Source organism: Lissotriton vulgaris, chromosome 1_1 (genome assembly GCF_964263255.1).
Source record: "Lissotriton vulgaris chromosome 1_1, aLisVul1.2, whole genome shotgun sequence".
Lineage (NCBI taxonomy): Eukaryota > Metazoa > Chordata > Amphibia > Caudata > Salamandridae > Lissotriton > Lissotriton vulgaris.
Genome location: NC_141685.1, coordinates 1,316,538,581 through 1,316,564,920, shown reverse-complemented (window position 1 = coordinate 1,316,564,920; position 26,340 = coordinate 1,316,538,581). Strand labels below are relative to the sequence as shown.

At 43.8% G+C, this 26,340-nt stretch overlaps 1 protein-coding gene across 2 annotated transcripts in view; it reads right to left on the bottom strand.

Annotated features, from left to right (window-relative positions):
• HIGD1C (HIG1 hypoxia inducible domain family member 1C) overlaps positions 1-24,660 on the bottom strand; it is a 32,724-nt gene extending 8,064 nt beyond the window's left edge. Inside the window, exons 1-3 of one of the 2 annotated variants that reach the window (XM_086965724.1) lie at positions 24,616-24,660; positions 12,475-12,597; positions 3,383-3,517 (exon numbers count right to left, since the gene is read on the bottom strand). In XM_086965724.1, the coding sequence (XP_086821850.1) occupies positions 3,383-3,517; positions 12,475-12,568 (229 nt within the window). In that variant the 5' untranslated portion in view covers positions 12,569-12,597; positions 24,616-24,660. Of the gene's footprint in view, positions 1-3,382; positions 3,518-12,474; positions 12,598-16,832; positions 16,971-24,615 lie in introns of those variants that run through there. The other variant, XM_086965731.1, reaches the window with a different exon arrangement.
• Positions 24,661-26,340: the final 1,680 nt, after the last annotated feature.

The window sequence follows — 26,340 nt, the reverse complement described above, 5'->3', positions numbered from 1 at the left end:
TAGGGAGGTAGCGATTAAGTCGCGACTCCGCTTGATACAATTTAAGATCCTACACAGGGTGTACTTTGACAGAGTACGGCTCTTTAAGATGGGGAGAGTATCTGACCCTAGCTGCTTGCGCTGTGGAATAGAAAGTGGAGATTTCTTACATACAGTGTGGTCGTGCCCATATACAAGCCTACTGGGGTGAGGTCACCGCTGAACAGGGTGAGGTGCTAGAGGTGGATATCCCACTGGACCCGAAGCTCATTCTCCTGGGGATGTCCAACGATGTGGACCTGGCTCGTCCACTACTGACCTTTTTAGTTTTAGCACTGGTGGTAGCCAAAAGGGACATAGCCAGGAAATGTAGGGCGCCGGATACACCCCAGTTAGGAGAATGGAGGAGGGGCATGGACTTATATATGGCGGCCGAAAGGGTCACGTATAAGGCGAGAGGGTGTCCGAAGAAATTCCGTAAAGTGTGGGGCAAATGGAGACACTACCATGGTTTGGATGGAGGACTATGAGGGATGCTGTATGTACGTACCTATGATGGATAGACAGGAGAGGGCTGCTCGAGATCAAGGGATCGTACCTCACAGAACCGGTGAACTGCTATTAATGTATGAGTATCTGACTAATAATATGGGGGAGTTGAATTTTGATGGAATGGGGGGGGGGGGACGCGGGCCATGGCTTGACAGTGACATGCTTGTTCTGTACTTTTTCTTTGCTGAAAATAATAATAATTTTTTTTTTTTTTTTTAAAGAGTGGCCTTACTAATGTTGGTGGTATTTTTTATCAGCTTTAATGTTAGGCAGTCAAACTGGACCCATCCAAGAATGATGTTTTAGGCTGTATACATTAGGAGCTGTGCAGTGGACTGTTTGTTCAGGGAGCAGGCCGAAAGGGTTGACCCTTAGAAATCCTTTGGGAGACAAGTAGCAAGTGGTCTGTACACAAAAATTAGATTGTTATGCATTTACCCTTTATGAATGATTAGAGAATCTAGGACAATGTGATGATGCCTTTTGTCTTATAGCCTCCTGGAACAATCTTAAATTCAGGCAAAATAAAGTAAGTTGCACATGCAACAAGCTTTGGCCAAGTCAAAAGGTCTCACGTATGCGAGATATATTGACGTTGCCAACATTTTTTGCCATGTTGTAAAGCAGGACAGCTAAAGTAAACAAAAAAAAGCGCTATCATACAGTCAACACTAGCCGCATCATTTTTTTTTTTTTTTTAACTTTCAACCATATTGCACAGCAGTTGGCTATTGTACAACATTGCACAAAAACACATTGACAAAGTCAATATATCTTGTATAGGCAAGACCTATTGGTTTTGCCAATGCTTAAGAAAAAATAAAAAAATCGCTATGATGCAGCCAGTGCTAGCCGCTTCAAATTTTTTTCTGGCGAGGGAAGAGGCAAGCAATAATGGGATTACGGTGTTGGAGTATGGGACAAGCAATGACTGGGTTGGGGTGGGGATACTGGATAAGTGATGATGGGGAAGTAGGTAGGGGGGCAGGCAAGTAACAACAGGGTGAGGCGGGAAATAGCTAAAGCAACAAAGCAGGAGAGCGATGGGACAAGTAACAAGTGGGTAAGCGGACAGGAATGGGTCAAAAAACATCCCGGGTGGGTGGGGGAGTAGATGGAGCAAGCAACAGGGCAACAACTCCAGAGGGGCGGGTACGCAATACCTCTGAGTAAGACGGAGAGGAAGATCGGACGCACTCTTATGGAGTGCTACATCTTAAAAGAGCAAAAAAACGTACCTCCAGAAGTACATGAGCATGGGGAGGACTATGGCAGCCAACAGCATGCAGTTCTTGGTCCATGTTCCATGGAAGGCACAAACACACACAAAGAGAAATTGAAACCGGCATTCGTAGACCAATGAGATGGAAGAAGACGAGTAACCATGAAGCCAACAGTGGGCTCTAAGCCCCCAGTATGCAAACAAAATGTCTTACAAGCGACTGCGCATGCACTGTCTCGGAAGTGGCCTAAAAATGGTAGACTCATTTGAAACAGTGCTAGCTGCGGTGTTTCAGGAATTAATGTTAGATGATCAACACTGTAACTCAGTCTGTTTCCAATACATGGCACCGAACAAGAAGATAAATGGACAGATAGCTGAACAAACAAGATGCCTTTTTAAGACTATTGATAATATGGTGCCACCCAAGTGGATTTTGTCTACTATGTAGTATTTGAAGGTAGAGAGTAGAGTCCCTCGGACATATGATTGTTGCTCTCTCAGTAACTAGGAGGAAAACAGAATTATGGGCATGGGATACGTGATTGGTCTACTATGGAGATACATCAGGCGTTTGCTGATTCGGAGAGGATCTTATTGGAATTGCAGCATAATTGGAAATAATGGAGCTGCTACTGGACTGGCAAGATATGATACAGCTACCAATGTTTTGTATCATGTATATACTTTTTAAAGGTCTGCATGGAGAACAGAATTTATGTTACAACAATAGCTTCAAATGGAAGCCCACGTAACTGCTGATTTTGAGTCATTTAACATTTCAAAAGCATTCGACTTTGGTTGTAATTGTGTGTACACTGATTGGTGCTCCAATGTATCCTCTTATAACACACAACCACATCCTGGCTGCATGAAAACCACAAGCTCCACTTTAATTAATGCATCAACTTCCAGATCTATGTACAATCCTTTCATCTTAGCATATCTTCAGCCACAAGGTTGAAAAATAGCACTAGTCATGTGTTTCTCCTCAAAGCCTCATTGTCTACAAGTTTAAGATGTAGTTTTCCAGGTTATTCCGTAGGTCTTACATTGTCAGGGTTTTTCACAGTGTTTTTTTCCACCATGGTTTGCTACAAGATATTTTTTGTATGACTGAGCTGAAATGTATAGGCAGTTTTTAATTCTCAAATTGCAGGGTTATGCTGCAAGTAAGGTTAAATAAAAGGGAGGTTTCAGTTTATTCCAGTCGTACAACCCAGTCCCAGAATAACCAGTGTGCCTGGAATATACGCTAGGCAAGAACTCCCTTTTATATAAGGTTTCCAACTTCTATTGCTATTGGCACAATGTATAACCATTTATTTGCTGTCTTTTCCCGGGAATGAGCTTAATGTGCAATACATCAAGTTATTCTATGCCAGTGGTGTTAGGAAAAGTGTGCCTTTGCTGCTGAACGAGACTCATCATTCATATGCACCTTCTGTGGTTCATTCAAGTGGCAGATGGCTACAGTATCTGCAGCTCAAATAAAACAAAAGGCTTGGAAGGTGTCACTTGATGGGGCAACAGCAAATAAATTACCCACATAAGGAGTGGTAGTCACTTGTTGTGCCAAGTAACTTGATGGCAGGGAAATATGTGTGATGAAGAAAGAATAACACTCACCAAAGGTCATGGCTCCCACTACAAATCCTTGGGCCCCAACCCGCATGTGGATGAGATGCACGGACATCTTCTGATCTCCTCTGTGCTTCAGCCTGTAGAGGCCATACGCCACCACAGCAAAGCAACCAGCAATACCTGGAGGGCAACAAGACTCCACAAAGTTCACAAAAAATGGAAATAATCTACTCCAGATTGTACCAGGTCTTGAGTCTTTTGAACTGACCTACATCTGGAATACCAAAACAATGTTGTGGCACACCGGCGCATGTTTCTGTTTTAACTAAAATCTATGAATGTTAATGGCTATTTATCAAGAACGCAGGCATCAGCAGTTTGGGATAGACTACTTTATAGGCAGCCATTTAAATACTACCTGTTTTTTGAGGGCCAAAGACCGTTATCAACTGCTGGGCGAAAAGTAGATTACCCAACATGGCAGTTTAGTTGCCAGAGAGGCGGTATTTCCAACAAATCAGCTGGCACATTCCAGGTAGATTTGTGATATACGTCACAAATTGACTGCAATCTGAATTCAGTCTTAGCTTTAACGTTTTGAATGCTGGGGCAAACATATCCATGTGATAAGATTTATTTAATGCTGTAAGATTACCTCATCATAGCGTTGCATAAATATATATATATATATTTTCAGTGAACGAAAGAAAAGGTTACATGGACGTTACAGTTGGGAAATAAAAAAAATTAAACCATAGAAATTCACTGCAAAAAACACAAAGGTTAGGCGCACATTTCACTCATAGAAAACCAGAGAAATTCAACAGTTATAGTTACCTGAGCTGAACAAAAACGTACGCCCCTGCAATGCACTGCTTATGGCGTTCCCATTGCTGTGCCCATTTTTAGAGGTAGGAACATTGTGTTGGTGTACCGCCTATTACTTCTGCTGTGCCAAAAGTTGTAAACGGGCCCTATATGGATTAGCCAGAGAGGGTTAAAGTGTCAGCAATTGCTGCCTTTGGTTAAAAGTATTATGACTGCCCAACCCCCTAACCTCAGTGTGTTAGTGGGTCTGTCAGTGGGTGCATCTTTGTCTGAGTGGGTCTATCATTTAGTGTCTTAGTCTGAGTGGGTCTGAGTCTGGGTGTATTAGTGTCTGACTGGGCGTGAGAGTGGGTGCATGAGTTTATGAGTGGGTCTGTCAGTGGGTGTCTCAGTAGCTGAGAGGGCCTCTGACTGAGTGCATGCAAGTCTGAGTGGGTGTGTGAGTTGGTGTCTGAGTCTCTGAGTGGATCTATCACTGTGTGTGCATCGGTATTTGAGTGAGTGTGTCACTGGATGTCTCAGTCACTCAGTAGGACTGTGACTGGGTGCATTAGTGTCTGAGTGGGCGTGAGAGTGGGTGCATGGGTCTGTGAGTGGATGCATCAGTCTCTGAGTGAGTTGTTTAGTAGGTACATCAGTGTCTGAGTGGGTTTGTGAGTGAGTACGTAAGTGAATCTGTCAGGAGGTGCATGAGTCACTAAGTGTGTCTGTCAGTGAATGATTGGGTCTGTGAGTGGGTGTGTGAGTGAGTGCCTAAGTAAAAGTAAAATTGAGGGTGGGTGTGCGTGTGTATGTATGTATGTATATTGTTGTATATAATATATATTTTTTATCTGCAAAATTTGCGACAACTTTTTGATGTTCGCGAAAGCACAGCGACGTTACACGGGGGCCGCACTAGAGGTCACGGCGTATTCACAAATATTGCGTGAGGGGGAAAAAAATTTTTTTTTAAACAAATGCTTTTGGACACAACTTGTGGCATTAACACTACTACTTGCCAAACATGGGGTCAGAATATCTCTACCTGGACCCCCCTCCTTTTATCAGCTTTATCCCGAATTTTAAGCCCCCAGACCCGTGCCCTGATCCATAAAATGGCAGCCGCAACTTTCTCTAAAGGTTGCGACTAGCCAATCACAGCATTTTTGTGATGCACGCACTCGCAATTAATTGCGAAAATATTGTGAAATATCTGCGGCCACAAACATCACTATTAAAGCACAATCTGCATAACCAAATTTACCTCTCTGTCAAAATTTGGTGTAATTCTGTCTTGCAGTTCGGGTTGCAGGCGTGTTTAAAGGTCCTATGGGAATTAACATGGAAAAATACATCCCTTTTTCTCGCCCCCTGAAACTTTCCATACACAAGACCTAACTTGACACTTTTCTGGGGAAAATGTCATGAAGATGCGTCAACCGGAGCCAAAGTTATAGGCAAGTCAAAAAATGCTATTCCTATAGAAACATGGTCCTAACTGTAACTACCTACTGGCAACTATTTACATATATAATCACCAATATTCAAATGTCTGTTTTTGTAGCAGACTTTTTGATGCATAGGATTAGCATAGTGGCGTCCAATCTAAGCTGAAAAATTACAAAAGCCTTTTACCACTCAAGGCACTGTATTAAAACTTTAAATTGGTAACAATACCATCCCAGCCAACATGAAATAAATAAAACCAGTCCTTGGCCTGTGTTTCTCTCATTAGAGCTCGTGAGATAGATGTAGCTTTGTCGAGGCACAAGGGAGCACCCAGTAGAAATCTGAAAGGGTATTACTTTGACTTATACCAGGTGCTCATACTGTGGCTGGAATGGTAAAAAGCTTTGTCATTTTTCAGCTCAGCATGGATGTCATTAGCTAATCCTATGCTTAAAGACTTTGCTGGAAAAATGGCAAATTACTTTGCCACTTTACTAGCTTGGTGTGGATGGCACTACGCTATCTATGACATCCTAAAATAGACATTTGAGGTGAGCAATTCTGGAGTGTGTGTGTGTTCTAGAGTGCTCCAGATAAAGAAGCTGCCCACGGTTCCCTACTTCCTTTTTGCATAATTTATGCAGTTCAATAACACGTCTTATTTAGAACAAGTGTACCAATAAATACGAAGCCCACAATTGACATCACAGTGCAAAGCTGTTATTACCCAAGTAGAGTGCATTGTCTATGAGTACTTTAAATAAAAAAAAGAAAATTGAATAAACCATACATGGACATGCACTGGATGCGATATTCTATTTACTATCACTGGTGACCGGAGACGCTCTAGGCTTTTTTTCTTATTAACGTTGACCCTTTACCCACAATCAACAATTTTAATAAACAGTGTATTACGCTTATCAAATCTATATGTATACACACATATATAATCTCTATAGATATACATATGATGTACAAAGAAATCTTTCTCGCTATATATATATGTCTATTTATATATGTGTATGTATATATATATATATATATATATATATATATAGAGAGAGATTTCATTTTTACATCATATATATATATAGAGAGAGATTTCTTTGTTTTTACATTATAAATATATACATCTATACTACTATTATAAAGAGAGAACTGTGCCTTTGAGCCAGGTAAACTCGAAAAGTACACCACCAATCAAAACACCCAAGACATCTTTGAAAACCTCAGGGCAAGCAGAAGGACATAGGCTATTAAAAATAAAAAATATATGTTTAAAAAATTTAGAAATAAAAATAAAGTAGACCCTTGCAAGTAGCGCCGGCCGCGACGTCTGCGTGATGACATCATTTGCGCTCCCAACACTTCCTGAACACTTCCTGAAATGGCGGCGAAGATCGCGACCTGTTGGGAGGACTGCCGCTGCCCTGCTTGCTGCTGGGCGAAGTGGCGGCCTGTGCGGGCGGGGAGCCTGGATCGGGACCGGCGGCTGAGGTAAGGATGAGGCTCTCCGGGACACGGGCGGGAGAGGGCAGGGGAGGGGAGGGGACGGGAGGTTGGGCGCAGGCTCAAAGACAATGTCGTGGCGGGCGGGGGCCGGGGCGGGCAGAACGCAAGCCTCAAATGCTGCCCCCAACCCCTTTCTGCCCCAGGCAATACTGGGGCGGGCTACTAGTATATATAGCGAGAGAGAGCGAGATTTCTTTGTTTTTTCATTATAAATATATACATATATATATATATATATAAATAGAGAGAGAGAGAGAGAGAGAGTGCGAGAGAGAAAGAGAGATTTCTTTGTTTTTACATCATACACCTACACCTACACCTAGTAATTCATTTTGGTAGATGTGTGGAAAAGGAAGCCTGTAATACATTTCTAACTGCAAAAGAAACCTAGAGAAGATAGACGTAGATCAATGTTTACAAACCAGCAGGGAATTATCAAATCACGTTTCTATTCAGTTTGCTCAAGTTACCTTCTGGTTTAACACGGTTTAACACAGTAGCCCCAATTTACTTCTCAGCTTAGCCTTCACGTTCGCTGTTGTTGGTTTGTGTCTCTTTCAATCAATTCACTGGCGTAAGAATTTATTTTCCAAAGCTAGGGCTCTGTGAAAAAACAAGCATATTTCTGAGGGTCCTCATGCAACCTCTCTGTGCTAGAGCCCTTCTTTGTGGATGGCCTTTTCTCCAATCCTGCATTAATATGCCTGTAGTGCCTTAATGGACCTACCACACCTATCCCTCTTCTCCTTTAGTTTATGAGGACTGAGACCTATAAAGAGAGGGACAAGGATCCCAATGTGCTGTTCTTTTGCTACTTGTGTGGTGCATCCCACTGGACAGTCTCATGTTTGTCCCTATCCTTCTGACGGTCTGGCCTTCCACACTGGAAACGACACGCCAAAGGTGGCTTCTGTAAATGGAGACAATACATTCCCTCTAGGTAGGAACATTGATCTCCAGAGGAGCTTTCCAGAAGTATCCTGTAGAACTAGACACACCACACTGAAGAGACCTACAGAAGTGGACGCAAAATCTCAGATGTAGCCTCCAGAACTGGACATGCGTGAACCTAAGAACTGGACACATTACACCAGACAGGGCCTTCGGAAATGGGCGCATTATCCTGCAGAACCTTCACTAATCATTTAGCCAGAGGTAACAGGACTCTCCTCAAACCTCAGTTGATGCACTCCAACACACCACTGGTTCCACTCAATGTCTTGGTACATTCATTAGAAATGTGTACTTTACCTCCAACGTGAGTGGTCTGCTAACAATCCCAAAGCCACTCGATACACAATGCCACAGTGCTCTGGTCAAAATCAATACACCGGACACATCACTTCATCTTTCAAATTAAATCAGCCCACTGTGATCCGGAAGAGTGGGGGCTGAGGGAAGCTAAGGTCGCTGCAACCCCATAAGCAGACAGCATCGCATACTAATCAGGTTGACAGGCCCTGATGCAGAGCCCTCCTGTTCCTGCGCCTGCCCCAGTCAAGAAGCTCAGCTGTTTTCATAATGAAAAGATGCTGTAGGTCCTGCACGGCTGCAAGCTAACCGGATTAGTCAAACCTAATGAACAACAACCATCATTAGTGGCCTGTTGAACGTTATTGTGGAAATTCAATAAACACTGATTTACAGCAACGGATATATTTCTCCCACCTGTCTCTTTCGGTGAGAGTCAATTTAAAGGGGAACTCCAACAGAAAACCTCTATTTCCCGGACCAATACACATTACAAAAATATAACTGGAACACCTGAACATGCCACTGTAAATATTATACCGCCCCTGTGCAAGGCAGGAAGGACAACTTAAAACACAACAATCCAACCCTGCCACGCGGATTGACTTGCACCACTCTTCTTAACCCTTATATAATTTCCATGTGGACCTGTTTTGGTCTGTGGAAAGTAATGCTAATAATTTCAAAAATTACGGTCTTGGAGGTAGTCACCATCCTCGTCTTGGAAAAGCAAAGACAGCGAGGTGTAGATTTAAAACAGCTGATTGTGTTGCAGAAAACTTGGAAAAAAGTCTTGCAGTTCAAGAGAGATCCGACATCTAGGACTTCTTCAGCATCATTTAATGCACGTTTTCAATGCATCGACTCACTCCAACTTTAGGGGGCGGAGCGTAGCAATTAGCAAGGTAAGTACATACTTGCATTGAAGCCTCGAAATCCGCCGATCAGCCAAACAGCACATTCTCTTCCACCTCTGGAGTTTGACCAGATTCAATTCTGGTTGTGGTTGAGGTAACCAATGATCAACTGCTACAAGAGTTTCATTTAGTACTCCGCTTCCTGCTTTTATACTTCTTACTTGTTTAGGAGGTATATTACAGCTTTGGCACAGTGCAAAGGTCGCGTGGTGTCTTGTCGAGTGACCCCATCATCATGTTGTCCAGTGGTTTTGGAAAGTTAAAAAACGGAACTACATGTTGTTGGTCTCATTATTATTAAAATGCTTGGAGTGGCGGAGGTAGTGCTGCTGTCAAATCCACGTCAATTGGTATTTGTTCTGTAACTGCTGCCAGCAAAGATCGGCGTCAGACTTTTGAGTGCATATTGGCAGAGTCCCACGTTTTATCTTACTGGAAAAACTGATAAGTTATTTAAACTACATCACTGTGCTATATACCCAGGCATTCAGGGCACAGCTTCGTCTAAAAATAAACTTTCTGGGACAGCCCTCTTTGAAGAGGGCATCTGGTGCCACGTGATGTGCAATGGGTACTTCCGGCAAAACTAGAACACTCTCCCTATGACCTTGTTAGAGGCCTGGAATGGCCCTGCACAAATTCCGCCCTACAAATATACTGTATTCGTATTTTAAACGTGCCCTGCACGATCCGAAATACTGTGCATTCGCATTAATACTGGACAGCACATAGCCTGGCAGGTTTACAGCGACCCTCCTTGTTGTGGCCACTATATAAAGCAGGGTATCCAACAAAGTTCCGGCAGTGAAGAATCCGTGCCAGACTTTTAAGCTAGTCACACAAGAAAATTAGTATATTCTAAATCTAAATGGAAATCATTTCGCCATTGACTGCAATGAAAATCTGGAATTGATCCTGGATTCCTGTCAGACATTCGAAATCCCTGAGATCTTGGGACACTGCCAGCAGGTTATGATCTTGTCTTGAGGCCTTAGCAGTGCATACAGCTGGGCGACTGATTCATGGTAACAGTAGAATGTCAGTTTAAGCCCTATTCAATCAAACCTTCAATGTAGCATTACATTTCTTTTTTGTGATATGGCACGTTTGTCTCTTTTCGTTCATTTATGTGTGGGTTTACGAAGAACATTATCACTAGTAGTGTTCTACATACAATTTACACAGAATAAGCAGACATAAACGTTTGGGTTGATTAGGTTTATGAGGAAATATGGCCATGGTTGATGATTGGTGGAAGCATGAATGCACCATGCACAGTTTCCAGGAGCTGAAAACATGATGACAGGGGTTTACGAAAGGTCGGGTTTGTTGTTGCGTTGAGTTGCAGGACCTGGCATTTCCATTAGGAGATGACAAGCAGCTTCAGACCCCTTGTATGCCAGCCAAGCAAGTGCAGCAATTATATGTCTTGGAACCACAACATGGCACATGGTGGATTAGGGATGGAAAACTTAGTGTCCTTGCAAGGTGGTTTCAGCTGACAATGTGGGACCTGTAGAGGAGGGCTGTCCATGGAATGCCTTAAATACCTGAGTCGGGCATTTGTGAAGAGCTCCATATTTGGATAACTATCCAGTCTGAAGGTGATATATAAGGCTGTGTACCTGGCTAGGAATTCTTCTAGAACCGTGGTTCTTAACCTTTTGATCTCAGTGGACCCCCCACTTAAGCATTACTGCAGTCCGGGGACCCCTACGAATCATTATTGTAAACTTAGAGACCCTCTACTGAATTATGTTTGGAATCTGGGGACCTTGGCCTAAGCAATTTTGATGATTTGAACAGCAAAACAATGCACAAAAATACATAATCAAGCATGCATCAAACTAGTACACAAATGATGAAATATGTTCTGTAATTCACTGACAAATATGAAAAAAATCTAAAATGTAATGATCTTAATAGGAAGGCTGGAGTGTTTCTAAATTCAATTGAGGCCACCCACCCTCCATATTGTATTCTGGTTAATGCACTTGCCCTTCTCCCACAAATCAACCTGAGAATACTGACTTAATTTTTAGCCTCCAATTTCAAATTCCTTCACATTTACAGAACAATTTAAATTTAACATTTATTTTTGCTTATCTATTTACATTTAAGTAATTTTATATTATTTAATTTTCTAAGCAGTTGCAGACCCCCTGAGTTGGCATTGCGGACCCCAGGTTCACCGGATCACGGGTTAAGAACCGCTGTTCTGGAAGATAATGGTCGAAGGACTTCTACACTCATTCAATACTTAGTACTGCTGTGGGGATTACCATGAAACGCACCTAATCGTACCATTTTTGGTAATGTTGATACTGGAACTACGGCTGATCACGGGTTAAGAACCGCTGATCTAGAAGATAATGGTCGAAGGACCTCTACCCTCATTCAATACTTAGTATAGTTGTGGGGATTACCATGAAAAGAACCTAATCGTACCATTTTTGGTAATGTTGATACTGGAACTACGGCAACCTTAAGAAAGGAAATCAACACAATGCACAATGTTATCAATTAGGTCATTTATAAGGATCAGGGCTGGCAACACTGTTTCAAAATGGATTCGCAATTAAAGGAGCAATTGCAGAAATTTAGAGCTCAGTGCTGAACTAAGGAAGGAATTGGGTTCTCAACTAAGGGAAGAAATGCGCACTTGCCTAGGTTTGCCCAGATGCCTCTTTCGAAATAACACATTTTAAAGAATTCTGGTACAGGATGATTACAGCCCATTGCCCTAGGGTGCAGACCGTCAACTTATCCAACATTAGAAGCACAATGCTCATTGAACTCACTGCGACTGATTGCAATTTATGAATAGTAATTCTGTACATCTACAGAATCTAAAAGGGCACTGAAACAAATGTAACAAAGAATGTGAGTGTTACAATAACACCTTAATAATCAGACACCTGTAATCTGGACTGGAATGACAGTAAGTAACATTCAGACTATGACGCCTCAGGCCCATTTCTAAACCTTCAAACCTTCTTGGCTACTAATGTGACCATTGGAGGAGGTACCTTAAGGTAGATTGTTTCAATTTAAAGTAACAAGAAAGCAGGAGGCTAATGGAGCCAAGATAATAATGTATAGGAAAATATCTATTTGAGGAGCTGGGGCAGTACTACTGGTTTGGTACGATGGGAATTGTGTTATAGATTAAAGTTGCTCAGAAAGGACAATGCTCACCTGCCGGGACAAAAGGAGAATCTTTTGACTTCCGAAGCAATTTAGATGTTTGGCTGTCTGATTCCTCAGGAGACCAACGATTATCAGATGCCATTTTGCTAGAATATAGGGGATGCCTTATAACTGGAAAGAAGAAAACAAGAGATATCACAAATGATGTAAAATAAACGGTTCCACTGTGTAATCTGCAAAGATTGAAGGAGAGGTAATGCATGGTAGAATGTAAAAACGACTCAGTTACCTGATCCTAAAAAGCATTTTAGCCCTGAGAAGAGACCCTCAGTTGCAGATATGCTTTTTGAAAATATATTGTCATCTTCTCACATGGTCCTCTCACAGCAAGCTCTGCAGAATTTATAATTGTACAGTTTCAGCCAACATTTGTCTTTAGCTGGCAGTCATAAGTGTGAATACACGCAATCTCTAACATTTTGCCTAAGGAAACTCAGGGGGTCAGAGCTTCTTAGACAGTGAAACAGATAAGACAAGTTTGGTACAAATGTGCTGAACAGGACACCTTGGTGTACAGCAGCATCCAAAACGGCCATTTGTTTACGTGCTTGATGTAAAATGTGTTCTGAGTTACTTTGAACACAGCAACATTAACTCAGTGGCAGATAGATGTCTGATCTAGTTCATCTATTTTCTTCCCCCTGAACGCTCCACATTTGATTTCGTCACCAACCTTTTGTTCTTCTAAATCATGACCACTCACTAGGTATTGCTTTCCAACCTTCCTTTTTATTTTTCATTCAATACTTGCACTAGGCGTGCTATACTTTACAACTTGGTTTAATATTGTGCCACTATTATGAGACTTATTTTGCAGATAAAACAATTATCTACCTTTACAATTTGGGCAATGGTGCGGTCTTTGTTCCCATGTGATAAAATACTGCATCCAACAAAAACATTCTCATTAAGCTGTCAACCAATGTAATTCATCCTTCATTTTTTCTTTTGTGTGAATGAGTTTGAAAATATGTATGGGCTTAAATAATATATTTTAGGCGATTAATCAAATTCTATGATCAAAACTGGCCTGTGCAGTTATCCTCGAACTTGCATTGAATTTGTTTTTTTATCAAATGAGCTTACACCATGGCATAGACCAGTGTCCAAGGGAAGAGGGGCATCATCTCGAAAAGATTTACTATGATTATTGCCTGCATAAAGATGGAGATGGTATCACAAGAAATACAGATCCCCGTGACTAATAGAACAGGTTTCGTATTACAGAATTCAATGTATATTCTGAGAATGTTCTACTGATATATATATATACATATATCAAACTTACCTTAAATTATGCTTAAAATAGGGCTGCACTTGTTCAGACACTGAAGAGGAAATCAGTCAGGTTTTCAAAATGACGAACGGGCAAGTACATAATCTCCAGCAAGATTCTTAATATTTGCTCACACATAATCATTATGGATGTCCTGAAAACAAGACTGGATTTTGACTATTTGGAGCCTCGAAAACCTGGATCTAGGTTGAGCTAAGGCTTGTCCTACAGCATTAGCATACTGCTTCTGTTGTCCTGACTGCACCTCAAAGCACTGCCAAACACTGTTTGGAGTGTGGAAATCAGAGTGCAACAGCTTTTTACGTTGATGCTCTAGCACACTTGCATGACATGGGGCTTAGTTTGTGAGGTTACAGGGAGCAGAAATTCAAAGGGGGCGTGGGAGATAGACAATTTATTTATTTGTATATAGCACACTTACCAACTATCTGATGCCTACACGAGTACAGCATGAAAACTCAAGAAACAGCGCGTGCTTTGCACTCAGTAGGAATACTGAGATTGAGTTTCCTACAGGTGCTATGGTTTTCACGCCTCGAAAAGTGACCAGAAAAAGTCCAGGATACGAAAGCTCTCAAAGGTATGTCTAGCTCCGGTCCTGAGTCTCGGTGTTCTCAAGACCCACTCAAGGATCCAAATGAGAGCTAACCTGGGACTCTTGCAAATAGTTGTGGAAGCCATTGCCCTCCCTCTCTCTCCCCTCACACAGGAACAAGTGCTATTCTTATTAATCATGGTCCCAAGCTGACCCATCCTTCACTATTGACATAACAGCTTCTCGCTCTCCTCGGTGGACTAGTGGCATAAAATCATGCATCTTTTCCTAATGACATAATTTTGGAAAGGCAGAGTTGTCTGGAGCATGTCCCTCCCTTCTCGATAACTGCTGTACATGGAAAAATCACTATGTCTCCTGTACGCTCAAACTGAAAACCAAATATAACAGCTGCATTTGTTAGTACTTTGGAGCAAGGCAGGTCACCCCCTGAATCCAGCGTTTCAAAGAGCTGATTTTCATAGCCAATCTAAAAGAAATGGTATCAATAGAACTGCGCAGAATCATAATTAGCATCATTCTAGAGAAAGGACAACATTTAAAAAAAATTAAAAGGACAGTACACAGTAGAAGTTCAAACAAAACATACAAACGATAACAAACAAGTACACACCCTGGCAATGTTAACGAGGGATTGTCTACCTGAACATTCTACTGAAGTTTACTTTTTTTCTTTGACACATGGTAACTTAATTTTCAATGCAGTATTGTCCCCACGGAATGAGTCTTTCAATGTAAGCAAAAATATGCACCTGTTGTGAATGTTTCTTTTTTTACTTTATTGTTGACACACATGAAATCTTAATATAAAGGAAAAACGGATTCAGAAACCGAAATTGCTATATAAAAAAAGTAAAAATACAGAATGCAAAAGAATCCTAGAATGTGTCAAGACTTTTAATTTAACTTTTCCACTGATATCCCATTTCGGACGTCATGGCACTGGATGCAAACCCACTCTTCACAATATTCCAGTGAACTTTTTAGAATGGAATTGCACATTTTAGAATAATTTTACGGTGATCTCGCAAAGAAGGGGCTGTTTTGCATTGTATGGTGTCTCAAGAATTGTGAGAAATGAAAGGCAACCTTCTAGCCAAGTATAAGGAAGAGTTTCTGAAAATAAAGGACCGTGTCTCATTGAGTGAATATTCCATGATGATCTTTGAAATCTAATGATATATAGGTGCTTATGCTAACCTAAGAAGCATCAATCTGTTCTGCAGAAGTCCTTTCTCCTCCCAGAACTGCCGTCTGCCCCACCTCGGACCTGTTATAGTATTCTACATTTCTTTTGTCACACTTCGATATCTGGCTTCATCCATGTCACCAGTAATCGCATCACTAGCATTGGCTTTTATCTTTGGACTGACCATAGTCTTAGGTCGGTTAGCCCAGTTGAGGTAAACCAAGATAAGACTGGAATTTATGGTCACTGTTTACACTCAGAAAGAGTCGACAATATCCCAGATGCATACTTGTCAACTCACCTCAATAACTCAGCTTTACGGGATACACGTCAAGGCACTCATTTGGATCATGGAACATTATTTTTAAGCACATTACCCTGCCCTTCTACCAAGCAAAATGCCTCTAAAAGTTACCTTCGTATCACCATTGTGAGAATGTTTTCACCATTTTCTTTTAAAGAAGAGCCCTCTTAAACTTTCAAGTTCTCCTTGTGGAGCAAACTGAGTGCTGGCTATGTATATGTCAAGACCACTCGCGTTTCCCAACCCCATAACAGTCCAAGTGTTATCCTGTCATTATAGTATGTGTAGTTCTAAGCATACGTCTAATAAACTAAAACTACGAGTACCAAAATGCAAAGAAAATAAAAACATGAGTGGGATAGGTACTCAAGCACATAGTAAAAGCATCAGAAAATTCTGACATGATAATATTTGGAATATGCAATGAGCAGAACTGAGTTAGCCTTTACTTGATTTTAAGATCACTTTTATTTTGGGAGGGACAACAAATTAAAAAAAACTAGTTATTTCAATTTAATCGGGAGATTTCATCCGAAACGCGAGGTGGCATATATGCATTATGAGGCAGGAATGAGAGTTTGCATGACACGCTCAGGGTTCACTGTGCCTCCTTTGAGCACTCTATCAGAAGTAGACCCTGTGATAAACTTTTGACAGTTACCACACCCTGGCCTCGGCTAACAAGTAGACTCCAGCCAAGTGTGTCACCTTCAGCCAGTTAACTGTCACCTTCAGCCAGTTAACCAACAGGTTTCTATTTTGTATGCTATCATTTTTATGCTATACCTGCATGGAAAAATGCTACGTGCGTTAGGATAAAAACTCTGAAGCTATACATTGAATGACAATCGTAGGTATTAGGGCAATATCCCTTTAAGAGCCACCTTAAAGAAACTATGATGCATGTTGCGCATGCGCACAGCTAAACGGCTGTATTCTATCAAGCTATATTTTTGCATGCAGCGTTCCATACCCAATTAATACATGAGCGATTACTTACCAGATTGATAACAATGACTCTTGCGAGCGCCAGACACCTACTGTCGAATCTACTCTAGCTCAACCTCCCTGTACCCACAGCCCAGATGTGACAAAAAAGTGGGCGAGGCCTATGCACTTGATCCAACCAATGGCAATGAGAAGCAGAGTACACAGTAACCAGTCACAAAACCGACGGCGCTTTGTGTCGTCAACCTCAGCCAACCACAACAGGTCAGGGCTCTTACAACACCCAATTATAAGAAACTTAACACTGTCATTTTACTGTATGCGTACCTTTGCTACCGTGTCTGCTAGTCGAGCGTCATTAAGAGAGGAAAGACTCTGGTACCACGACTTCTTCAGAGCTGCGATTAAAAACAGGAGTGCATCTTTTTATGCAAAGAGGCATCACGGGGTTCTGAACATAGCGTTTTTAGGACTTTTATACATTTCCCCCCCAAAAATGTTAATTTCCTCCAGGTTCCCTCGATCAGGAATATGTCCCTGCCTTGGCTTGACCCTTTTAATAGTGGTTCTGTGTCTCAGCAATATGGGGTACCAGATATATAAGGGTTTTCTATGGGTTTAGGGTACCCACAGGCAATAAAACGGGTACAGTGCAGTTGGAAAGCAACTTAAAGTAAAATGCCGCTTTAGGCTATCTAATTCTTTGGTTGCAGGTATCAACACTTCTCTTCATGGACATTTAAAACTATATATTTTCATCACACAGGCATCATAAGGTTTCAGACCCTGAGTGCCAGATCTCTGACAGGTGCGGTGGGACAATGCACTTAACATTATGTTTTTCAGATTTGTAGTATTTTTTTTCTCAAAACATGTTAATTCCCCAGTAGCGGTCTGTCCCCTGCCAACGTGGAGGGGGTGGAGGGCTGGACCGGAGGAGGGAGGTGTGGAGGGTTAGAGTACAAATAAAAAATAAACTTAAACTTACCTTAATGCTGCTGGCGCTGCTGTCTCAGGCACATCTGCTCTTCTTGCTTCTGGGTGTGTTCTCAAGCCCTGCGGCCAATCCTGAAGCTGCTCTCGCATGAGAGCAGCTTCATGATTGTCCTGAGCGTCGGCAACTTGCGCTCCATGGCATACTGGGAGCCTGTGCTTGCTCTCTCCAGCCCCAGCAACGCAGGCGAGGCTGGAGAAAGTTTCACTGTGCATGAGGGGTTTGGCTGGCCTGAGACGGCCAGCCAACACCTCATGCGCAGTAAGGGGGGGGGCTACTACTCCCCCACCAGCAGTGTCATCCCCTGGTCCTGCCCCCTAGACTCGTCAGAGTCCTGGGGGGCGGGTCCGTGGGATTAAAAGAAAACAAAAGTAAAACGAGTTTAAACCCAGTTTTATTATCTATTTCTTTACTGGTGGTGGCAGAGGGGAGGCGCGCATCCACTCTAATGGTGCTGCCGACGCTGCAATTCCCTCGTTTCCCCTCACACTGGAACATATTCTTGCCAATGGTTGACCCTCAGCCTTGTTCCTCTAGGTGTCCTGAATGCAAGGGTACTGCATGTATGAAAGAAATCTGCCTTAACCCCAAATTTTGATGTCTAAAAATATTTATTAACTAAAAAAAATATTGTGTGAATCATAGAGTCCAACGACAAAGGGATCCCATGAGCATAAAGCTAAACAGTACCAAACGCACATTTATATGTTTTTGTACACTGGTATCAAATAGAAATCATGTGGCAAAACCGAAACAAAAGACTGTACAAGTACAGCAATTGAAACCCTGGTATAGTACACACTCGACCTTCATATTGATACAAGAATGTACACTTTTAGAGCTGAGAAATCTTTTTGAGAATTTGTGGTGACGGTCTAGTGTTCCCCAGGGGGAGGAGACCGGAACCGGAAGGGCGGCCATTTTAGATAGCGGCCGGGCCCCGAAGGCAGCAAGAGCGTTTCCCCAGCGCTCCGAGGGAATAAAGAGTTTAAATAAATAATTGAGTTTCAGCGTATCATTTATGCAGTAAAGGGCGACTTCTACAATGGCGACGAGGCGGGATTAACATAGTGAAGACCCACGAAAAAAAAAAAAGGAAAGGGTGATCACACACTGCATCACCGGAGGAGCAGCCCACATCGAAGAGAACTCTGAGCGCGGCAGGCCTCATAAGTAAACACGTGCCACCTAACAACACACCAGAGCGGCGCAGACACGGCTCGGAGGCGCAACGCCAAGCAAGGGGGCAAGACAGCTGCAGAGAGCGCCAGAAAGAACAAGCCCAACTGCGCGCAGAGGCAAGAAACCTCGGGCAGCATACTAGGAGGGGCATACTTTGACTGGCGACGCTCCACACACGCGGAGTCACGAGGGTGCCAAGGCGCAGCAGCTACCAGAACAAAAAGGGAGAAGCAAAGAGCGCCAAAAAGGGCGGACTGGTTAGGGGAGAGCCAACGACCCTACCAGAGAGAAAAGGAGGGAAGCAAAACTGGACGCCCGAGGAACACCGGACAGCTACGACGGCAGCCGGTCCCAGGAGGGAACAAGTGAAGAGGGGCAAGCACCGGGAAGCCCACCCAGTAACCACGGGCAAGCCAGAGCTCAGCCAAGGAGCAACAAAAGGATGGCTACACCCTCCACATCACTCACCAGCATGGTGCCTTTCCTGCCCAAAAGAGGTGAACCCACGATGCCATGGGAGGACTGGAAGAGGTATTTTCTCAACTACTTGTCGGCACTAGAGGAAGAAGGCGAGGCGGAATACTCCAGCCAAAGGAGGAAGAAGATACTCCTGCACAATTTAGGGCCGGAAGGAATAAGGGTGTACGACAACATAGTGAAGATAACAAGGCAAGACACGGACACAGAGGTCTTCCAACACGCGATAGAAGATCTAGATGCGCACTACAGACCAGTCGTGTGTGTAGCCATAGACAGGTGCAATTTCTTCCAGAGGAAGCAGGAGAGCGGCAAAACCATCGATGAATATGTCGCAGCGTTACAAAAATTGGCCTTAACGTGCAAGTTCGGAAACCTACATGATGAACTGGTAAGAGATCAAATAATAATGCACACGTCGAACACAGCGGTGCAAGAAAAATTATGGGTAAATGGAGATGCGCCCCTCAAGGAGGTATGGGCCTTAGTGAAGAAAGTGGAGTTATCTAAAAGATGCGCGGAAGCAGCAAAGAAGGACACGGGGGGCAAACAAACAGTGTGCAGAGTGATGGTGAACAACAAAGGGGACAAACCTAAACAAGGGGGTCCGACCAGAGGCCAATACCCGAAAAGAAACCAACAGAATGCAGGAGCACAGCAGACGACGAGTGGGGAGAAGAGAACAAGTTGCTACAGGTGTGGTAGCACATCACATGTGGGCAACGACAAAGTGTGTCCAGCTTTCAGAGCGAAATGTGCGTACTGCAGGATATTTGGCCACTACGAAAAAGTCTGCAGACGAAAGCCCAAAGGAGCAGCGGTCAGGTACGTCGACCAGGTCAGCGCCGACGAGGAAGAAGCACAAGGAGGCGAAGAGTATCAGGAAGAAGTTCTCTACATAACAGACCAAGTGCTGGATGTGGACTGCAAGGGGTCCAACAAACCAGTACTAAAAATGAACATAGGAGGAGTGATCATCGACATAATGACAGACTCAGGATCTCCCATCACGATTGTGCAAAGGAAGGTATGGGAAGAAGAATTCCTGGAGACAATAAAGGAGGAGCTACACCCCATGGACCTGAGACCAGTCACCTACACAGGACAAAGGATACCCATGCTGGGATATTGTCCTTTGTTATTTGAATTCAGAGGATGTCAAGCCGAATGCAAGCTGTATGTGTCGTAAAAAGGGCCTTCCGTGCTAGGTTGGAAAGACCAAGGTGCCCTAGGCATTCAACTCAATCCGGGAGGAGTGGAGAAAGTGATGCTTACGGACACAGAACAAGGATACAACGGAGAGGCATGGAAGAGAGCATATCCAGAAGTGTTCAGTGGGAAAATAGGAAAATTAACAAAATTCACGCACATGATACATTTGAAGGAAGGAGCCAAACCTGTGAGCCACAAGGTCAGAAACATACAGTTCCGATGTTGAGAAGCAGTTCAAGAAGAACTAGAAAGGTTGGAGAGAGGGGGCATAATAAAGGCCATCGAAAGTGCTGAATGGCTATCACCCTTGGTGGTTGCACAGAAACCCAATGCGAAGGTGAGGTTGTGCGTGGACCTCAGAGAACTCAACAAGAACATACTGGTTGACAAATTTCCACTGCCGCGCATAAACGAGATGCTCACGAAAACCAAAGGAATAAAGTGGTTTTCCACAGTGGACCTATCCTCGGCATACCATCAAGTAGCATTGCACCCCACATGCAGCTACCTCACATCCTTCATAACACCATTCGGGTGTTACAAATTCATGAGGATGCCATTCGGACTAGCGTCAGCGGCAGCTGTCTTTCAAAAGCTGATGCATAAGATGTTCCAAAAGGTGGAAGGGTTACAGTACTTCCAGAACGATATACCTAGGACATGAAATCAGCGAAAAAGGAATTGAGCCCAAGAAGGCCAACTTGGCGGCGATAAAGAACGCACCGGCCCCCTCCAAAAAGGAAGACGTCAGGTCATTCCTAGGGATGGCTGAATTCTACAGCAAGTTCATCCCGCACTTTGCCACAAAGACCCACCACCTACGACAACTACTGAAGGAGAGAAACGGGTTCAAATGGAACAAGGAAGAACAGGAAGAGTTTGAGGCATTAAAAAAGGAAATGAGCGAGGCCATACCACTCAAGGGCTTTGATCAATCGGCAGCATCAATACTAACCACAGAAGCCAGCGATAGAGGGCTGGGGGTGGTGCAGATGCAGAAATCAAACACAGGAGAGGTCTCTACGGTCTGCTTTGCGTCTAGATCCTTGGCGCCCAATGAAGAAAAGTTCAGTGTTATTGAAAAGGAGATGTTGGCCGTTGTGTGGGCGATGGAACGTTTCAGACAATTCCTAAGGGGAGCCAAGTTTTTAGTGCGCACGGACCACAAACCTCTGATCAAAGTGCTCACCTCAACCGGACACGCACACGCAACACTGCGTATAGCGAAGATGACGATAAGGCTGTTGGATTATGTATATGAGGTAGAGTACATACCAGGCCCCAGGAACAGGGTCGCTGACTTCTTAAGCAGGGCGGCAGCAAAGGAAGGAGCAGACGAACAGGAACCCCCTGGATGGCAAGGATACGTGGTAGCGACCACGCAGGACATGGAACAAGTCATCAGCGAACAGGAATGGATGGAAGCATACAGCCAAGATGAAACCCTGGAAGCGATCAAAGGCTATGAGACTCAGGGATGGCCGGACAAGAGACACCTAGACAGTCAGATGAGGAAATATTGGGAGGTGAGGGAAGAACTGTCGATAGGTGAGAATCCCATGTTCTTACTGAGGGGGGACAAAGTCATTCCGCCCCAGAAGTTGGTGGAACACTTATTAGCTATTCTGCATGAAGGACATCAAGGAATCACGAAAACCAAGGCGTTGGCAAAGCATGCATACTGGTGGCCTGCGATCGATGCCCAAGTGGAAAAGTACGTGAGGATGTGTGAATCATGCTCCAGAGCGGACAAATCTCAAACATTGATAAGACCACCCTTGGGAAAATTTCCACTGCCCAGCAGCCCCTGGGAAATGGTATCCCTTGACATCATAGGACCTATCCTGAACATCGAAGGAGTGCCAAAATATGCCATCGTGATGGAGGTACTCGAAGTGGCCGGAGGTAGAAGTTGTAGAAACAGTGGACACGGACGCAGTGTTGTCATTCCTGAATGCGACATTCGTGAAGGAAGGGATCCCCAAAGTGATAACCTGCGATAATGGACCGCAGTTTGTGTCAGCCAAATGGGAAGCGTTCATGGCCAGGAATGGGATAGAGGTAAAACACACCACCATCTACCACCCGGCAGGAAACGGGTTGGTCGAGCGTTTCAACAGAGTGATCATGGGAACCATCCAAGCAGCAATCAGTGCAGGTCAAGACTGGGGGAAGGAACTACCCAAAATGCTATGGGCATACCGCATCATTCCGGGAAGTACAGGATACAGCCCTTTCAAAGTGTTGAAAGGAAGAGAACCGTTCACTAAGGACAACATGGCTTGGAAACACTTGGTCATACCGAGCAAATGGTCCCCAGCAGGGGTGAAAGGAAACCTAGAGAGAGCACAGGAAGTATACACAGAACATTATAACAAAAGGCGAAATGTGCAAGGAGTGACCTTGGAGAAAGGAGACTGGGTGAGGGTGAAAACTGCGACGTTGAAAAGGAAGGGAGAAAGTAAGTTAACGCCGCCCCTCAAAGTCATTGAACCATACGCCCGGTCAGCACTGTTAAGCGATGGCAAAGTATGCTCACAAGACATGATGGCTAAATGTAACAAGATCCTCAAATGGGAAATAGCGATGGAAGGAGGACTGCACCCGGAAGAGGGAGTGCTAGGAAAAGGAAGTGAAGAAAGAGGAGAAGAGCAAAGTGAGGAAAGTGAGAATGGTAACACCTGGGAAGGAGAAGAAAATAGTACAGAAGAAGAGACCACCCAAAAGGAAAAAGGGAAGGAAATGGACAAGAGCAAACGCGAACAGGAGCAAGGAAGCTACAGTGAGAGAAATAGGCAAAACGACACACTCAGAGTAGGTGGAGAAGCAAGTGAAAAGGAAGTGGTGAGAACGAGAGCAGGCAGAGTCGTAAGAGCTCCCAAGAGGTTTGAAGACTTTACAATGAGCATACAGTAAGACTTTTCCGTTGAACTTTTCACACAATGTTGTGGGTGCTAAAGGGGGGAGATATGTGGTGACGGTCTAGTGTTCCCCAGGGGTAGGAGACCGGAACCGGAAGGGCGGCCATTTTAGATAGCGGCCGAGTCCCGAAGGCAGCGAGAGCGTTTCCCCAGCGCTCCGAGGGAATAAAGAGTTTAAATAAATAATTGAGTTTCAGCGTATCATTTATGCAGTAAAGGGTGACTTCTACAGAATTCTTGCTTCTGATGCCAGACATGGGAGTGAGGCTTTACATGCCAGAAGCAGACTCCGTTTAGTAGCATTGCGCAGGAAAAATGCTGCTGCTACTACGGTTGTTCGTAGGCAGTCACTGACAACTAAGTGATTAGGTACAGAATATTTTCACACTCCTCCGCAACCTGCCCCTGTAGATACAACTCATGGCACAGTTCTTTGCCAAAGGAATAGGAACCATTGGCATGCCCCCTCAAGAACCAGTGAGCAAAAATCCAGCACAGGGAACAGTGGAGGCTCTGTCGGTATTGATCTGAAAGGTGTAAAAAAGCATTTTCCCTGTACAAGGATCACTAAGCTCAAGGTTGAATGGCAGGCAAGTAACTGTTTAATTCAGGTGCTTTTCATTCCGAAATCTAGAGCGTGGGACATGTGTTCATGTGCTGTTTAAAAATATATAGCAGGTCCACAAGTGCACAAGACTAACAAACACACAAAGAGAGTCGTAGATAATACAAGCACACTGAAACATATTGTTGTATCGTATATACTATGCAATGCATCTTTCCTAGTTCATGGTCCTTGCTGCTCAGCCAGTGTGGATGTTGTAGAATGTTGGTATGAGTGGTGAGGTCACAGAATGTTGGGATACCTGAGAGTGTCAGTTGAGAGTATGGGCTGAGCAGCAAGGGAGCTGCTCCTGGTGGGGCTTCACATTATGATCTAAGGACTATAGCTACCATCTTCAATAAATACCATCTTCTACACCTCGGCTCTAATGGACTTATTTTATATTACCACACATATCCTTATATTTGAGTGATTTGTTGCTTACCCTTCTTTTTCAAGTATTGTGGCCCTTGGGTCAGTGCAGGGTCTCGCATCTAGCTTGTGGTATGAGATCTGCGGGAATGAGTAATGAGAGGCTCAGTATTAAAAAAGGAAAATGGGCCGTACAGATCTAGCCTGTCCGCTGGACATACTGTACTCAGTTCTCTCTGCGGTTGGTATCGTCACCTACCCCTACCCATACGCCTAATCGCCTGGAAGGACCAGATACCCTAACTGGTGCTGGTTAAATGGTAAACCTGGTGCCGGCGGGGGCATGGTTGAACCACGTCCCACATGACAGGGAAACGCGTGCATGGAGAGAGAGGAGGGGGGAGCAAGTAGTTGGTGCTCGTTGCCTGATCTTGTCATATTTAAACGATAAATACGGCCGCCAGGGATCCAAGGCTACTTGGCAAATAGTGTTTTTAGTGGGTGCAAAACACTTACCCAATTGTCAGCCCCTAAATAAACTTGTCTCCACTAAGGGGTATTGAAATGGACGAGTACAAGGAGCATGTTAAAATGACCAGTTTATTGTGTCATGAGTGTAAATGCCCAGAAATATAAACAGTAATAGCCCTGTTTGGAAGATAACACAAGGGGTCAATAAGGGGTGTGAAGAGTATAGGTTACTTTCCAAGAAACACACGCATTCAGGCCCAGAGATGGGAGAAGTGCAGGTTGGAGGAAAGTGCCAAGGTGTTGTTGCACAGGCTTCCCTTATGATTGCACTAGTGGGAAAGTGTTGCACAGACTTTCCGTATGATCATGCTACTAACCAAGAGGGGTAACACCAGATGTTAGTAGAAGTGGGTGTATATGTTTGTTAAATGTCCTAGATATCATGAGGATGTAAAGTTAAATAGTGCATTCAGACCAGGGGAAGTCGTCATTCAAACCAAGGACATGTGTCTTAAGACGGAAAACCCACTGCTGCTCTTTAGAGAAAAGGAAACTCATGTATCATTTACTGTTAGCTTCAATTATAGTCCACCTTAAACTGTCCTCAGGATGGTTCATTTTCATGAAGTGAGAAGACATTTTTGTGCTGGACTTCTTACAGCGGATGGTACTCTGAGGTTCGGTAATTCTGATTTTGACCATTCTAGTAGTCATACCTTTGTCCACATAGGCACGTGATGAGGTAAATGCAGTTCTTCGTGTTGCAATTTGTGTGGTGCCTCTGTTGCCAAGGGTGGGTTAAACCTACGTCAAGCTCCTTAGTGATCTTGTTGAAAAGGCATACTGTACATGACCCACAGGGGTAGTGTCCCTTGACCTGAGGAAGGCCCCAGAGTGTGGTTTGAGGGTCCCTGTGCGGGGTTGGTAGTGTGTGGACAAGCATGTCTCTAAAGTCGTTGGTGTGTTTGTATTCAAAAAGGGGTCCCCTACCTCCAGGGTTCCTGTGTTAAGGATAGGCCAATGTTTTTTGATGACTTTCTGAATTTTATTGGATGAGGGGGTGAAGGTGGTAACGCAGGTCAGTGTGTCTGTTGGTGGTTTTACCTTGGTCACCAAAAGGGAGTCCTGATGGATATTTTTTGCTCATTTGTAGGCTTGGTTGACAATCCTATGAGGATAGTGTCGGGTAATCAGGTTGGATCTCGGTGTGGAGGCTTGAGCGTTGTACTCCTTCATGGTGTTACTGTTGCAGCATTGGCGAAGGAACTGTTCCACTGGTAGATTGTCACAGAGGGCTTTAGGGTGGTGACTTTCGTAAGGTAACAGG